The sequence below is a fragment of the Mobula hypostoma genome, chromosome 6, assembly GCF_963921235.1.
Source record: "Mobula hypostoma chromosome 6, sMobHyp1.1, whole genome shotgun sequence".
Classification (NCBI taxonomy): domain Eukaryota; kingdom Metazoa; phylum Chordata; class Chondrichthyes; order Myliobatiformes; family Myliobatidae; genus Mobula; species Mobula hypostoma.
Genome location: NC_086102.1, coordinates 39,618,830 through 39,633,774, shown reverse-complemented (window position 1 = coordinate 39,633,774; position 14,945 = coordinate 39,618,830). Strand labels below are relative to the sequence as shown.

At 41.0% G+C, this 14,945-nt stretch overlaps 1 protein-coding gene across 1 annotated transcript in view; it reads right to left on the bottom strand.

Annotated features, from left to right (window-relative positions):
* Positions 1-871: 871 nt before the first annotated feature.
* The window catches only part of fstl1b (follistatin-like 1b), a 122,989-nt gene continuing 108,915 nt past the window's right edge, over positions 872-14,945 (bottom strand). The window contains exons 7-11 of the mRNA XM_063050631.1: positions 14,745-14,863; positions 10,354-10,466; positions 6,588-6,698; positions 5,319-5,422; positions 872-3,796 (exon numbers count right to left, since the gene is read on the bottom strand). Of these exons, the coding sequence (XP_062906701.1) occupies positions 3,752-3,796; positions 5,319-5,422; positions 6,588-6,698; positions 10,354-10,466; positions 14,745-14,863 (492 nt within the window). The 3' untranslated portion in view covers positions 872-3,751. The remainder of the gene's footprint in view (positions 3,797-5,318; positions 5,423-6,587; positions 6,699-10,353; positions 10,467-14,744; positions 14,864-14,945) is intronic.

The following is a 14,945-nucleotide window of genomic DNA, read 5'->3' as shown; positions in this document are numbered from 1 at the left end:
TCATCAGAAAAGTAAACTTAAAGCATACTGTCAGGCAGAGCTTTGGAGAGTTAATGGTGTCTAACAGTGACTTCTTTGTTTGCATCTTTGGAAACAGCTCAATTTCCATCTTTAATATCTCTATTTTTCCCTTTCAGGGTTCTTTTGAAGACTCTGACCTGCAGTTGCACGCTGATTACGGTTCTTTGTGGGAATGGGACCCGCTCTCAGGGTTTCACAACTGGCTGTTGTTCGGCACACCAAGGGCTCGGCCTAAGAGCTCTACTCGCCATTGAAGGACCGAGTTTTTGTGGCTGTGGAGACAGGGGGATCGGAAGTCGGTGCCCGAGAAGACTGATCTGTTGGTGCCGATGGGAGATCTAAGGCTGTAAGCCCAGAGATCCAAGAGTTTTGGGCACAGAGCTTGGAAAAAGCGACACAACCGACTTTTAACATTGTAAACCAGCAAGTTGTTTGTTACGTCTCCCCTCTCGCTGTGAAACAGTGACACCTCTTTCTCCCTTATTAGGGAAAGAGAGAGCCTATGGTATGTTGAATACCGGGTGAACAATGTAGTCTTTAGAGTGTTGCAAGTCTGTATCTTCACTGTTGCTTTGCATATGCTTGAGTGCTCGGTGGCGGGTGCCGATGGTTTTTTTTTGCCGGTGGGGGGGGGAGAAAAGAGGATTGTTGCTTGCTGCTGCTTATGCGCAGGAGGGAGGGGAGCTGTGGGGACTTTGGGGTTCTAACATTTAACTGTCGCTCATTCTTTCGGGCCACTCCTCTGTTTTCATGGACGGTTGCGAAGAAAAAGCATTTCAGGATGTATATTGTATGCATTTCTCTGACATTAAATGTGCCTTTGAAACCTTTGAAACTTCAGTTTTTAAATAACATTAGAAAGTTTAGAATTTTGTTGGAAAATTTATTGACATGATATCCAAAGATGGTGGTAAGTACAAAAAAACTATGATAATGCAACCTATTAAGATAGTTCAGTGATGCGTATACACAGTTCCACTTGTGTTTTCAAGAAGGTAGTAGTTCAAGATAAGGTAGAAGAAATACAGTCTAAGTCTATAACAATAACAACAGTGAAAATAAGGAATACACTATGCAAACAACCAGACCAGTTAATACTTCATAATGTTCTAATGCCGATGTTGGGGTGCAGAAAGTGATTAAATATCTCACTTGGGTTTGATCTTTACTTCTTTGATCAAGTTTGGGGAGCAGAGGTTTGTCTGGTTTATTTAATTAGATTAATTGATACAATAAAGCAGTTTCAGAGGATGAGATGAAAACAAACTGTGTCATAGTATTACCAATTGTAATTTGTGAAGTCAATTGTGAACTATGACATCTCTCACTTCAAGCATCTGCCCACTTATGGGTCATGATTCTTTGGGATCACCTCAAAGATTCTACATGCAGATATTGATTTGCGCTCCCTGTACCGGTTGGATAACCTGCGTATTACTTCTAAGGGTTTTTGGAATTGTTCTCAGCCACCTCATTTGCTTTTTCCTTTGCCACTAATTTTTGTATGGTGAACTCTATAGCAATCAAAGTCACTGACATCACCTTGTTAATTATTGTTTGGATGGAGCGGTATAGCTCTCGATACTAGTATAGAGGCCAGAAAAATTAATCCTTTGTTAACAAAATAATCCTATCCAGCCATGATATATATTTAGAATGACATATGTTTAATGTCACTGCTTCACACCAATAATAAAATTTGCTTTGACTTTTTTATATTTTAATCAGTTTTACAGTTTTATATAATGCTGGATAATCTCCCAAATGCTGAGGAAATAACAGCTTTTAATGACATACAGCACACACAAAATGCTGGAGGAACTCAGCATGCCAGGCAGTATCTATGGAAAAAAATGTGCAGTGGACGTTCCAGGCCGAGACCCTTTGAAGACTGGAAGGGTCTCAGCCCGAAACCTCGACTGTACTTTTTTTTTCCCGTAGATGCTGCCTGGCATGCTGAGTTCCTCCAGCATTTTGTGTATGTTGTTTGGATTTCCAACATCTGCAGATCCTCTCGTTTGTTGCCGACATACAATTTGCCTTTATAGGATTATAAGTGGATTTCAGCAGTTCGAAAACATATTCATGTAAAGCAGTTTCATTCTGCTGATACCTACTAGAATAAGTGTTCCCAAACTTTTTTTTATGCCATGGACCCCTAACGTTAACTGAGGGGATCCCAGATAAGAAAACCCTGTACTAGAGTCTGCCACCACCAACTTGCTCAGGATTTTCAATCTACCCTCAGGTAATCCAACTTTTATGCTCAACATTGTAGATTTTCTTTTTAATATGTAAGAGTTTAAATAAAAATAAGACACTCCAGGTTATTTTTAAAAAAGCTGCATATATCATAAAACATATAAAATAAAAAGAAATAAGGAATGTAGCACCTTTTTGAAATGTTAATTGAGTGCTTGTAAACCTTTTGGGGGAGATATGCCTGTAATCCTGTTTCCTCTGCATGATCTGCAGACCATTTCAGTGGATTTAACTTTGGTAACATCTCCTGATGACACTAATTCTAATCCTAATAATGGCAGATACCAAAGACCACATCCAAAGGCATCCAGCAGGATCCAAGTGTTGCAGTAAAGTCATGTAATGTGCTATCACTAGTTTTGACAACACTAACTGCTGGTAATGTTGGGATCTCACTTGTATCAAGTTTTGCTTGGAATGGTATAAGCCTTTAAAATATTAAAAATGGCCCTTACTGAATGGTAGAGATTAATGATTGATGCCACTCGACACATTAACTAGATTTACTCTGTATGGAGTTCAAAGGTATCTTTAAACTCAACAGGGCTCAAACTTGCAGTGGCTGGTTTCTTGTCATCACCCGGTGCTTCATTGCACAGACAGAGGCCCCCTTGAAAAGACAAAATAAGATTGACCTCATAACATATGCACAAGAATGTAAATTTGATCCAGTTGTCAAGTAAAAACAATCCTTCCTACTTTGATGATGGAAGAAATACCTACAAGAGAAATTGGGAAGTTTCTGAACTGGGACACAGCCACAATCACATAGACATGCAGTTTTTGGAACCACATTATAAATATGTATTAAACATATTATAAAGACTACTTAAAACTTGAGATTATTATTTTTACTTACAACACCAAATGTTTTCTTCCTGACACACCAATTCTGGGTCTTTTGAAAGCTTTGGTCATCAAAGAGCACCAAGGAACATCACAACTTTAGCTCCAAGTCCTTAAACTACATTAGACTAATTTTGTGTGTTCAAATTTAAAAAATCATTCATCGTATCTCATCATTCTACTCAAAATTACATACATTGGTTTAGACTGCTGGAAAGCTTTATTATTTACAATTTTGATCTGGAGTGCTGCCTCAGGAAACTCCACTTATGTGCAAGGCAAGGGAATGTGGATAATTAAAATGCAGAGAAATGTGAGATATTTCCCACCATCACAGGACTATATAGCTATTGCAACTGAAACCAACAGTATATCATTTATGGCCAGCTCTTTTTAAAATTACAGTACATTTATAAGAAGTCTGTTTGAATAACACCATGAATAACACCAAGGACTCCCTCCATCCCCAGCAAAAACCCAAAAAAATGCTGCTTGTAATGTGCATGTATATACTTAGTAGTGATTGTTGAAGTTCCAAGTATTTTTTTGGTTGGCTTAATGTAGAGAAACATGTTGAGGGGAAAATAAAATCAACTTTGTTTCTCTGCCAATCTCGGCTTTCTCAGATGTCTTTGACATTTGCCTTCTTCGTCTTCTGAGCGGTCTCCTGCAATGAAATGGAAAAATAAGCTTAGAATTGTGCGCTGCCTGCTGAGAAATATCGAAACATAATAAATTAACTTTGAATAAAAAAGCAATTTGCTTTCAATGTAAGTAATATATGTATTTAGATAATTTCATCCAAAAAATGTGATAGTAAGTTTCAAATTGAATGGCAGACTAACATGCACTGTTTAAGACTACTATCCCTTGGATTTTAAAACTTTATACACAGGCACAAAGGAGACCAACTATAGCAAATGAATCATTATTCAGGGTACAAGATGGAGATGAAGAGGCAAGAATCTCTCCTTTGCATCTCACATTAAATGCGCAATACAGTGTTGGCTTGTTTTGTTTGAATTCTAAGATTTAGTTTCGTTGTAATCAATGGAATTGAATTTCACTAGCCAATTACAACATGAAGCAACCAATTTATTGCAGGTTTTACATAAATTAATCAAGAATAAATGAAATGCCTGATTTTTAATAGATTATATTCAGGGAGAAATTGCCACTGAGGCCCTCTGTTAGTTGGAGTTGAGCATGCATATTGTGTCCGAGCTGCCTTCATGATATGCAAGTCAGGGCAGTGCGATATGGAGAGCAATCTTTCCCCCATGCAGTAGACTCCTCGTCTTCACACAGCTGATGAATCCAAAAGGAACAGCAGAGACTGATAACAGTTTGGTACCAGCGGCATTGCAAGACTTGCTAGTCTGTGTGGAACTCAACGTAGGACTGCCTTAGAAACTCCAGGCCCAGATTCTTCCTCGGGGGCTTACTCCAAGTGGGTATGGCCACAAGGCAATGGAGGTTTGGGATCAGAGATTTTCTTCTTCCAGTTCAGCTGCCAATCATGGCTAACAAACACCATCCGCCCGAAGCAACAGGTTTTAAAGCAGTAGTAACACACCTTTGCCTCTTCTGTCAGTGGAAGCAGTTCCACTGTGTATAGCAGCAAAGCCACACATGAAGGCCAGAAGCTGGACTTGGTTGCCAGAGGCTATTTGAGATGCACATCATTGGGAGCATTTAATATGTGGTGGGAGCTTATTCCCCACTACCCCCTGGCTACGCCAACCTTAAGATTGCCATTAAAGTCATGCTTTTGATATATTATTTTGGCCATTTACATTAACTTAGGATATTTATTGCTTGCACTGCATTGGTTTTCACTTTATATTTAAACAGCATTGTAGTTTGAAGGCCAAAACTTGCACTGCACTTTGATTAAAAAATGTCAAATTTTGATCTACTCAAACCTGAATGTTCTTGTTTGATACAATTTGGCAAAGTGTGCTATTGTATAATTCTATGATTTCTCACATTGATACATATAAATTTAGAGTTGCTACACATAAGGAACACTTAAATACAGATCCGGAAATGTCTGGTAGAGATGTAAATCAAGCAAGTATATATGAAAACAGGATTTGAAATACATGGAGAAGGAACTGTTCCTCTGTTAAGTGCACAATCATCATCACTCAGCTGGCCCTTCAATCACAGAGTGATTTTGTACTAACCTGATGTTTGTTGAGCTCTTGAACATATTTTGTCCATTCCTCTTCAGTCATTACATCATCTTCAGTTGCCTGTGACTGCAGCCCAGGGATCTTCTTATTGGTACCTTCAATGAAAGAACATAAAGCAATAGTTACTACAGGCACAGGGAGACACAATACAAAATGGAAATGAATCATCAGTACAAAATTCCGAAGCAAACCAATTAAGTACAATAACATGGCTATGCAGAGATTAATTATGCACAAAATCTACAGTTTGTCCAAGAAATACGTGTGTTAAAATGGTATAATGACTAGTACCTTGTGGTGAGCTTGTTCCACACAATTAATAACAACTGGATTAATTGTCAGAGCAATGTTAACTTTATAGTTACTACAGATAATTAAGAATATCTTGTACTTGGTTGGAAAAGACCAGGAAATCATTCTGCAGTATGGATTATCCTTTGAAAGCTCCTGGGTAGTAAACAGAAGTTCCCACACTCTGGGTGTACAATGAGAAAATCTGGATAACTCACAAAAGCAGGTAAAACTGGTAATGTACATCATTCCATTGATGATAGTACGAGGCTTTCCAAAACTCTTAATATGTCAGTAAACTGTTCCAGCTAAATGGGTATTTTCAATGCTCTTTATTTTAAATGTGATTTCTTCAATCAACAGTCTTCTAGACTGGGTCTTAATGTAGCAAAAAAATTTTTCTTGGCACTCTTTGGGTGCCTGGAGTTTCCAATGCACCGAAGAACAATTAAAACATCAACCCTTCCAAGTTTTATTTCAGAAACTTGTTGAAAAGTTCTTTGTCCTGAGTTCTGCAGTACTGTGAAATGCCATTTCTTTTGTTTTTGTAACAAAGTCCTCAAAGGCGGTCGTTTCCTGAATCGTTGAAGGGAATAGCTAAGTAGCTGCTTTCGAAGATGAAACTTTGTTTTTGTTTCTCTGGAGTTTTTGAGAGAGTTGTTTCTGCCCTTGGTTTTTCTATTATTACTTGGTTGTATGATGTTAAGCAGGGAATTAACAAATGCATCTGTGTTCAAGCCCTAAATACTAGCACAAAGGATGTTAACTTGTACTTTACCTCCGCCAGAGCAATATGATGGGTTTTTTAAAATTCCCTATTCCACCTATAAATGCCACTGACCATTTAACATTGTCAGCAGGTGTACATGAGGAGAAAGATGGAAAATTGACAACCCTCCTCCCTCATTCTCCTTGGAATTCTATGTGGAACCATATTAGTATTATTCCTGCGGAAGAATTTTCACTTACCATCACAGGTCATGGCAGTACAGACCCAGTTGCCACAGGCACAGACACATCGGTTGCATTCTACTGTGGTTTCAGCTCCATCCTCATAGGTTTCATCCTCCAAGGCACATTCTATAATAGATCAGACAATTATTTTTAGTTGTGTTATCCTCAGATCGTGCACAACAAGCCATCAAAAAGGAGGTAAAATTTGCGTTATTCACCGATGACCACACTGCTGCAATAAACAGTATATTTTCGATGTTAAATTTAATCAATGTCGGTCTCTTCAGCGAAACAAGAACTACGAATGTGGGCACGTGTCCTCGGTGGTTCTGTACTGTGCAGTGATGCTCTGTCAGTCTCTGCGGTTCAATTGCTGAAAAGAAGAACCACTGCACAAACTGTGTTTTACTACAATTTGGTACAAGAAAAACAAACAGCAACTTGCTGCTAAAATTAAAACTGGAAATGCTTGGGGAAAACAAAAATTTAAGTCAGGCAACTTCTGTGGAAAGAGAAGCAGTATGAACATTTTGGGTGGGTCAACTGTTCTTTAGGATGCTGGGTGTTGACCTCGACACAGACTTGGCTGGTAAAACCAACACCATAGCTGTTTAGAGGAAGGGGATGAGCAACCAGACTATTTTCTAAGGAAGCTGAGGTCCTTCGATGTGTGCAGCAGGACATTGGAGATCTTTTATCAGTCTATCGTAGCGGGTGCAGTGTTCTTTGCTGCTTTATGTTAGGGGAGCAGCATTGGTGCTGGTGACGCAAAAAGACTGAATAAACACCTCACAAAGGCTGGATCCGTCCTTGGCTACAACCCAGACTCAAAATTGAGTTACTGGTGGAGAGGAGGTCACTCAACAAACTGTTATCCATCACGGACCATCTGGCACATCCTCTCCATGACCTACTGAATAAGCAGCAAAGCGCCTTTTCAAACAGGCTCATTGAGCTCCACTGTCACAAAGATCATTACAGAAAATCTTTTCTACCAAATGCAATACCACGGTTCATCTTTGTGTGACAGGAGAACATACATCATAGTACAATAGTCTCTGCTTTATTATTTTGTACATTATTGCACATTGGTACATTCTTAGTGTGTATATTATTATTCTGTACATTAGTTAAGTCTGCACACTTAAGTGTGTTTTCAAATGTTGCTGCTGTAACAGAACGATTTCTCCCTCAGGCTCAGTAAAGTATTTATTATTATTAGGATATGAACATTATGGCCTGCCCGAAACTGCCAACTAAATGTAACCAGAGGCTCAATTCTTGGATTGTTCATGTGAAAGCAATGTTGTTGGATGGCTTGACTTTCAAATAAACTTGGAGGTTTTGAGAAGCCAACTTTGCCAGTAGCTTTCCAGTGCCCGCAGTATAACAGTTGTGCTTGGAAAGCTATAAACGTTTAAATTACAGGCAGCTTGTCCAACATTAGTTGCTTGAGCATAAACCAGTTGGTTACTTAGCAACGGGTAGTCCAAGCCTCACAAGCATGCAAGGGGGCAGGAAGCACTGCTGTCGAGTGGACCCTACGTTCTGTGCTTGGTCTAAGGTCTTGATCTGCATATACCATTATCCTCAAGTGCTGAAAGTTTCTACCAATGCATAGAAGAAGATGTATTTCATTATTGATGTCTGCCTTACCTGAGAGGTGCCTCCCAAGATACAGAAAGGCCCGTATTTCTTAGGTCTCACCATAAACATTAATTGTCAGAGGTCGGTTTTATGCATTGTGGCAGGTTAATAGAGGACTGCTATCTTGCAGACATTGAATGTAAAGCTGATTCTCATAGACTACAATAATAATTGGTCTACTAAGGTTGGGGATGATCTTGGTTCAGGACAGTATTCAATGTAGCTTGAACAGCTCCCCATTATATCTGAAGAGTTGGAACAGCATAGTGGTGCAGTTAATGCTGCTGCCACCATATAGCTGCAGTGATTCCGGTTCAGGACGCTGTGTGTATGGAGCTTACACGACATGTTCTCCTTGTGACCCCTTGGATCTCCCCCTACATCTCAAAGACATGCTGGATGATGCATTAACTGGATCTGTAAATTCTCTCAAATCTAGTTTTATGTGGGGGTACCTGGGTAGGTATGCATCAGAGCCAGGAGCCAGGCCAACAACTTTGACCAGATGTGTGGCAGGAACTGGATGCCGAATGTGCATCCAGAGCCAGGGATGTGGGTATGCGCACACTCACGCTGGTCAGTCACGTTCTGGAACAGACTCAGTTCAAGTTCAAAGTAAATTTTATTATCAAAGTACATATATGTCATCATATACAACCCTGAGATTCATGTTCTTGTGGGCATAGTCAACAAATTTATAGAATAATAACCATAACAGAATCAATGAAAGACCACCCAGTTTGAGTGTTCAACCAGAGTGCAGAAGACAACAAACTGTGCAATGCAAAAAGAAGAAACAGTAATGATAAATATTGAGAACCTGAGATGAAGAGTCCTTGAAAGTGAATCCATTGGTCGTGGGAACATTTCAATGATGGGGCAAGAGAAGTTGAGTGAAGTTATCCCCTTTGGTTCAAGAGTCTGACGGTTGAGGGGTAGTAACTGCTCCTGAACCTGGTGGTGCGAGTCCTCAGGCTCTGTACCTTCTTCCTGATGGGAGCAGTGAGAAGAGAGCATGTCCTGTGTGGTGGGAGACCCGGATGATGGATGCTGCTTTCCTACGACAGCGTTACATGTAGATGTGCTCAATGGTTGTGAGGGCTTTACCAGTGACAGACTGGGCTGTATCCACTACTTTTTGTAGGATCCTCTGTTCAAGTGTTTTGTCTTGCAGTCAAAAGTCAGTTTTGGAGTTTACCCAGTTTATCTTGATGAAAGGTTTGCATAAAAAATTCTGTTTAAAAACTACATCTTATAGTATGAACAAAAAGCAGTCATGCTAGAGCAATGAACTCCAACATTGTGCTTGCCTGCTGTATCTAGCTGTGAATGCACTGTATTGGCATAATATCAGATAAGGACCATAATAATATCATATGACTGAGGAGCAAGTAGGACATGTTGCCCACTATTGTCTGCTCTGCTACTCATGGCTGTTATTTCAGCTCAGTCGCTGCTTTTGTGAAATATCCCCATAGCCTTTGATTCTCCCAAATCCCAGAGAAATATTGACAGGGTGGGGTTGGGTCGGGTAGGGGATGGAATGGTACAGCACCATCTACCACATACTGTATGAGTGCAATGAGCCAGACTGGGACATACAAAACCACTCAAAGGTGTCCTGCAGTAGACCATTTAACATGTCAATACCATGTCCTCATGAAGCACAATCAGTTGTCTTTGATGAAATTTCTTACAACAAATATTTCCTTTTCAAGGACACGACTCTCCTGATCATAGACTAGGTAAATTCATTGTACACAGGTGCTGAACTATGGATGACAGAACTAATTCTTGTTCTACGTTCACTGGAGTTAACGATTTGGGAATGTGAAACTGTCTAGAACCATCATCCTCTCAGAGGCTAAGTTAGCTAAACTTATTGGTCTTTCACTTTTACAAAGCTCTTAATTGATGTGAACAGCCCGCAAGCACAGGATCAGGATTAGTTGTGAGAAGTACTAACAATTTCATGCTCCTGACTTTCATATGAAGAATGGCAATTAGAATAAGATCAGAAAATATTGCCAAACGTAGAAAGAGTACCAATAGAGAGGAATAAATGGGGAAATGAAAGCAAGGAGAGAAAGGTAAAAGTGTCAAAAACTAGTTGATGTATGTAGCTTATACTTACTTTTCTCAGGAGGGATAAATCCAGGATTCAGGCAGTTGAGGAATTCATTGAAGCTGAGTTTCCAGTCAGCGTTCTCATCAGACAGCTCAATCAGTGCATCCACACACAGACCCCTACAGAATATCACATAATAACAAAGTGGTTTGGTATGAACATGTTTTTAAAAATGCATTTTGTACTCAGCTGAACTTTTTTCCACAGACTTGTCACTTGCCCTTAATTCTCATCTGACTTGATGGGCCAAACGGCCGAATTCTGCTCCTATGTCTTATGGTCCAAATCAGGGTTTCCCAACCTGGGTCTATGGACCCCTTGCTTAATGGTATTGGTCCATGGCAAAAGAAAAGGTTGGGAATCCTGGTTTAAATAAATATCCAAGTCTTTTATCCTGGTAGCAGCAGAGATACAGAGGAGCAGATTGGGAGGCAGATTTTGGAAAGGTGCAAAAATAACAGGGTTGTTATCATGGGTGACTTTAACTTCCCTAATATTGATTGGCACCTGATTAGTTCCAAGGGATTAGATGGGGCAGAGTTTGTTAAGTGTGTCCAGGATGGATTCCTGTCACAGTATGTGGTCAGGCCGCCCGGGGGAGTGCCATACTAGATCTAGTACTAGGTAATGAACCAGGACAGGTCACAGATCACTCAGTGGGTGAGCATCTGGGGGACAGTGACCACCGCTCCCTGGCCTTTAGCATTATCATGGTAAAGGATAGAATCAGAGAGGACAGAAAAATTTTTAAGTAGGGAAAGGCAAATTATGAGGCTATAAGGCTAGAACTTGCAGGTGTGAATTGGGATGATGTTTTTGCAGGGAAATGTACTATGGACACGTGGTTGATGTTTAGAGATCTCCTGCGGGATGTTAGGGATAAATTTGTCCCAGTGAGGAAGATAAAGAATGGTAGGGTGAAGGAACCATGGGTGACAAGTGAGGTGGAAAATCTAGTCAGGTGGAAGAAGGCAGCATACATGAGGTTTAGGAAGCAAGGATCAGATGGGTCTATTGAGGAATACAGGGAAGCAAGAAAGGAGCTTAAGAAGGGGCTGAGAAGAGCAAGAAGGGGGCATGAGAAGGCCTTGGCGAGTAGGGTAAAGGAAAACTCCAAGGCATTCTTCAATTATGTGAAGAAAAAAAGGATGACAGGAGTGAAGGTAGGACTGATTAGAGATAAAGGTGGGAAGATGTGCCTGGAGGCTGTGGAAGTGAGCGAGGTCCTCAATGAATACTTCTCTTCGGTATTCACCAATGAGAGGAAACTTGATGATGGTGAGGACAATATCAATGAGGTTGATGTTCTGGAGCATGTTGATATTAAGGGAGAGGAGGTGTTGGAGTTGTTAAAATACATTAGGACAGGTAAGTCCCTGGGCCCTGATGAAATATTCCCCAGGCTGCTCCACCAGGCGAGAGAAGAGATTGCTGAGCCTCTGGCTAGGATCTTTATGTCCTTGTTGTCCACAGGAATGGTACCGGAGGATTGGAGGGAGGCAAATGTTGTCCCCTTGTTCAAAAAAGGTAGTAGGGATAGTCCGGGTAATTATAGACCAGTGAGCCTTATGTCTGTGGTGGGAAAGCTGTTAGAAAAGATTCTTAGAGATAGGATCTATAGGCATTTAGAGAATCATGGTCTGATCAGGGACAGTCAGCATGGCTTTGTAAAGGGCAGATCATGTCTAACAAGCCTGATAGAGTTCTTTGAGGAGGTGACCAGGCATATAGATGAGGGCAGTGCAGTGGATGTGATCCATATGGATTTTAGTAAGGCATTTGACAAGGTTCCACACGGTAGGCTTATTCAGAAAGTTAGAAGGCATGGGATCCAGGGAAGTTTGGCCAGGTGGATTCAGAATTGGCCTGCCTGCAGAAGGTAGAGGGTGGTGGTGGAGGGAGTACATTCAGATTGGAGGATTGTGACTAGTGGTGTCCCACAAGGATCTGTTCTGGGACCTCTACTTTTTGTGATTTTTATTAACGACCTGGATGTGGGGGTAGAAGGGTGGGTTGGCAAGTTTGCAGACGACACAAAGGTTGGTGGTGTTATAGATAGTGTAGAGGATTGTCAAAGATTGCAGAGAGACATTGATAGGATGCAGGAGTGGGCTGAGAAGTGGCAGATGGAGTTCAATCCGGAGAAGTGTGAGGTGGTACACTTTGGAAGGACAAACTCCAAGGCAGAGTACAAAGTAAATGGCAGGATACTTGGTAGTGTGGAGGAGCAGAGGGATCTCGGGGTACATGTCCACAGATCCCTGAAAGTTGCCTCACAGGTAGATTGGGTAGATAAGAAAGCTTATGGAATGTTAGCTTTCATAAGTCGGGGGTAGAGTTTAAGAGTCGCGGGGTAATGATGCAGCTCTATAAAACTCTGGTTAGGCCACACTTGTAGTATTGTGTCCAGTTCTGGTCACCTCACTATAGGAAGGACGTGGAAGACCATAAGACCATAAGACAAAGGAGCAGAAGTAGGCCATTCGGCCCATCGAGTCCGCTCCACCATTTTACATGAGCTGATCCATTCTCCTATTTAGTCCCACTCCCCCGCCTTCTCACCATAACCCCTGATACACCGGCTACTCAGATACCTATCAATCTCTGCCTTAAATACACCCAATGACTTGGCCTCCACTGCTGCCCGTGGCAACAAATTCCATAGATTCACCACCCTCTAACTAAAAAAATTTCTTCGCATTTCTGTTCTGAAAGAGCGCCCTTCAATCCTTAAGTCATGCCCTCTCGTACTAGACTCCCCCATCATGGGAAACAACTTTGCCACATCCACTCTGTCCATGCCTTTTAACATTCGAAATGTTTCTATGAGGTCTCCCCTCAATCTTCTAAACTCCAAGCATTGGAAAGGGTACAGAGATTTAACCAGGATGCTGCCTGGTTTAGAAAGTATGCATTATGATCAGAGATTAAGGGAGCTAGGGCTTTACTCTTTGCAGAGGAGAATGAGAGGACACATGATAGAGGTGTACAAGATAATAAGAGGAATAGATAGAGTGGATAGCCAGCGCCTGTTCCCCAGGGCACCACTGCTCAATACAAGAGGACATGGCTTTAAGGTAAGGGGTGGGAAGTTCAAGGAGGATATTAGAAGAAGGTTTTTTACTCAGAGAGTGGTTAGTGCGTGGAATGCACTGCCTGAGTCAGTGGTGGAGGCAGATACACTCGTGAAGTTTAAAAGACTACTAGACAGGTATATGGAGGAATTTAAGGTGGGGGCTTATATGGGAGGCAGGGTTTGAGGGTCGGCACATTGTGGGCCGAAGGGCCTGTACTATGCTGTACTATTCTATGTTATATGTTCTATAAAAGTGCCCCCACAGCTCATTAGGATTTTTGCTGCCTGCCCTGAAGGCAATCCGGAAAGAGGAAGAGAGTCTCATTTCATTTTACATAAATCTAGTGCCATGATAGTTATATTTCAACTGAGATTAGTTGTAGATGTTTGTGTCAAAGGCTTCTACTCAAGTAGACATTAGCAGTCCACTGACAAGATGTCACCTAAAGATACTGGTTTTTAAACTCTGCCTTTGTCAGAGGAGTATGGCCACGTCTACTTAATTGGCTAACGTGCCTGATTTAATACAATAAAACTCTGGCACCCTTGGGACTTTGGTGGTTTAGACTATAGGATTTACATTCTATTGGTTGTTGTTCATATGGATACTCCAACACACTTCTAGCTTACTTTAAAAAAAAGTGTTTTATAGTGGTGTGATAATGTTATAGTGATCAGAGAGAGTCAAATGGTGCAGTGGAACAGGGTCTCAGTGAGTAAAAGATGAAGCAAGTGAGCATGCAAAATGGGGCCCCAGTGAATTTAAGGGGAACGTGGGCAACAGGGAGCCATGGGAAACGAGTCTTGGTGTTTTTAATGGGAGCAATATGAGACAGATGCTTAACAATGGGGATTTCCAAAGTATTGCATAGGGGACTGTTGGAACTTTACTTCATAAGAGGGTGTGGGTAAACAAACTTTCTAGACAAGAATACCAGCTGACCTACCCCTTATCAGTCATGTGGAACCATGAATGTTCTATCTCAAACAGATTCCTGAGGAACAATGGACAGAGACTTAGGCTTCTTATCTCCAGGTTTCAATCAAATGCATAGCACATTCACCTGTCTTAGAGTTTCTTAACGGCAATCAGAATTTTTACAATAACCCTCAGCTGCTTCAGGTACTTCATACACACAATGTAGATAAACTTTGTTTATCATTAGCCTTTGACCACTTGTGGGCCTGTAGCTAGAGCAGACTTGGTCCTTTGTATCTTTTTCAGTTACTACACTGTCCCATAATTAGTCAAATTGCTTAGTTCCACAACCAACTGAAGACAGTGTATCAATTGAAAAAGCCCTCTCATTTCGTGCCTTACCGAAGAAGTTTGGTCTCATCTTCCTCGGCGCGTAAGGTAATGTTGATAGCAGTCTCGTTGTGCTCGATGAACTTCAGGAACTCATTAGAATCTAAGTAGGCATCACCACCATCATAACTCTGTCAAAAATAAAATTAAGGTTCTTTCAAAAGCAGAACATGAACAAACCCAAATGATGCAAGAATATTGGGATAGAACAGA